Source organism: Cornus florida, unplaced genomic scaffold (assembly GCF_030987335.1).
Source record: "Cornus florida cultivar Cherokee Brave unplaced genomic scaffold, ASM3098733v1 CherokeeBrave_3.0.0_Hap2_Chr07, whole genome shotgun sequence".
NCBI lineage: Eukaryota > Viridiplantae > Streptophyta > Magnoliopsida > Cornales > Cornaceae > Cornus > Cornus florida.
Window position 1 is genome coordinate 44346922 of NW_026775577.1, and position 1887 is coordinate 44348808.

At 38.4% G+C, this 1887-nt stretch overlaps 1 protein-coding gene across 1 annotated transcript; it reads right to left on the reverse strand.

Moving 5' to 3' along the window:
- Positions 1-475: 475 nt before the first annotated feature.
- Positions 476-1542, reverse strand: LOC132316643 (receptor kinase-like protein Xa21). Its single transcript, XM_059815116.1, has 2 exons — positions 1335-1542; positions 476-1287 (listed from the first exon to the last, which is right to left on the reverse strand). The coding sequence occupies exons 1-2, from the start codon at positions 1540-1542 to the stop codon at positions 476-478; spliced, it is 1020 nt and encodes a 339-aa protein (XP_059671099.1).
- Between the last annotated feature and the right edge of the window lie 345 nt (positions 1543-1887).

Below are 1887 nucleotides of genomic sequence, written 5' to 3' on the forward strand. Positions count from 1 at the left end.
TTGACGCAACATCTATCATTATGTTGAGTCTTTGTACGATATCTAGACAATAGTTGTGAGAATACAACCACTTGTCAAGGCTCCTATTAGGCATGTACTCTAGTACCAAGGCTCTAAAATCCAAGTTAGTGTAACTGCTGATGATTCTTATAAGATTTTGATGGTGACTATTGCATATCACTTCACATTCGACATCAAAACTGTTGAATGCTCTTTCTAACTGTGAATTGAAAACCTTAACTGCAATATTCATCCCATCTAAAAGCGTTCCTTTATATACAGAACCAAAACTTCCAATGCCGAGAAGGTTAGCTTCACTAAATTCATCTGTTGCATGTAAAAGCTCTTGGTACAAAATTCTTCTCCATGTCAGAGGCGATGAATCTGCATTCATTGGTAGCCTAACCTTTTGTTTTCGACGTTGGATCAACACAAATAAGAGAGCCACCACAACAATTGTTGATGCAATAGGAGGTCAAATATATTTCAAAAGAGGAACATTCTTCGACCTTGATTGTTGGTGCTTATTGCTTCTGCAGGGTGGGACTTGCAGTCGGGCTACACCACAAAGTGCATCATTATGCATAAATGATTGAGCTGTAAAGTTCATGAAATGTCCTCCAGTTGGAATTTCTCCTTGGAGTTTATTAAAGGATACATTCAGATATTGGAGATACCTAAGCGTCTCTAAGGACATGGGAATCTCTCTAGAGATATTGTTGCTGGAAAGATCCAAGAATTCCAAACTTATTGAGTTGCCCAGTGATTGAGGAATGTGTCCTTGCAGTTTATTATGCACCAAGGAGAAATTAACTAATGATTGAGAGCTTCCAATGGTGCTGGGGATATCACCTGATAACTGGTTCCATGACAAGTCTAGTTGTGTTATGACCTTCATATTTCCGACATCTAATGGTAGATTACCATTAAGAGAGTTTGTCGACAAATTCAAACCCAATAGATCCTTAAGGCTCCACGAGTTTGGAAGTATCATTGAAGTCAAGTTGTTGGAGTCCAAGTAGAGTCTTCTTAGAGACTTGAGGTCTCCCAAGCATGTTGGTTTCAGTCCAGAAAGCTTATTGTTACTTACGTAAATGTCTCCCAACTTGGTTAACTTGCAGAGATCATCTGGGATGGGACCTTGTAATCTATTGTGTTCAAGGTACAAACAATCGAGATTTTGTAACCCTCTGATTGGTGTTGGGATAGGTCCGGTCAACTCGTTGCTATCCATATAACTTGCATGCTGCTCAAATTGCCGATTCCACTGGGGACGCTGCCCTTGATCTTGCACCCAAATGCTCCAAAAGTTCGTAAAGAAGTAGACAAATTACCAATTGAATCAGGGAGTATGCCATTAAATTGATTTAATGATATGATCACTTCTTCCAAATGTCTGCAATTGGTCAAAGCAGTGAAAAATCTTAATTCTGGAGTTGAAGATTCAACTGTCAAGTTATTTATACCAAGATAAAGCCGTTGTAGGAGTGTTAAACTACCAAGCGTATTTGGTATAGAGCCAGTGAAGGAGTTGCTTCCCATATCTAGAAGGGTAAGCTTAGAACAATTGGATATATTGCTTGGGATTATTCCTCTAAAATTATTGCTTGCCAGAATAATAACTTCAAGATTGGGAAGCCAAAGCCCTGTGGTTGAAGGAATATGTCCTGAGAATTGGTTGTCCCCTAAATCCATGATTTTTAATGTTGTCACATTGAATATTTTAGACGGAATGAGGCCAGTTAAGTTGTTGCTTCGGGTAATAAATTCTATGAGATTAAGGTTACCAATCTCATCAGGTAATGTACCTGTTGCAATGTGAACACTTGCATTACTCAAACAAGATTTAAACAAAATAAATAAGGTAGTGAAATCAGGAAGGATTAT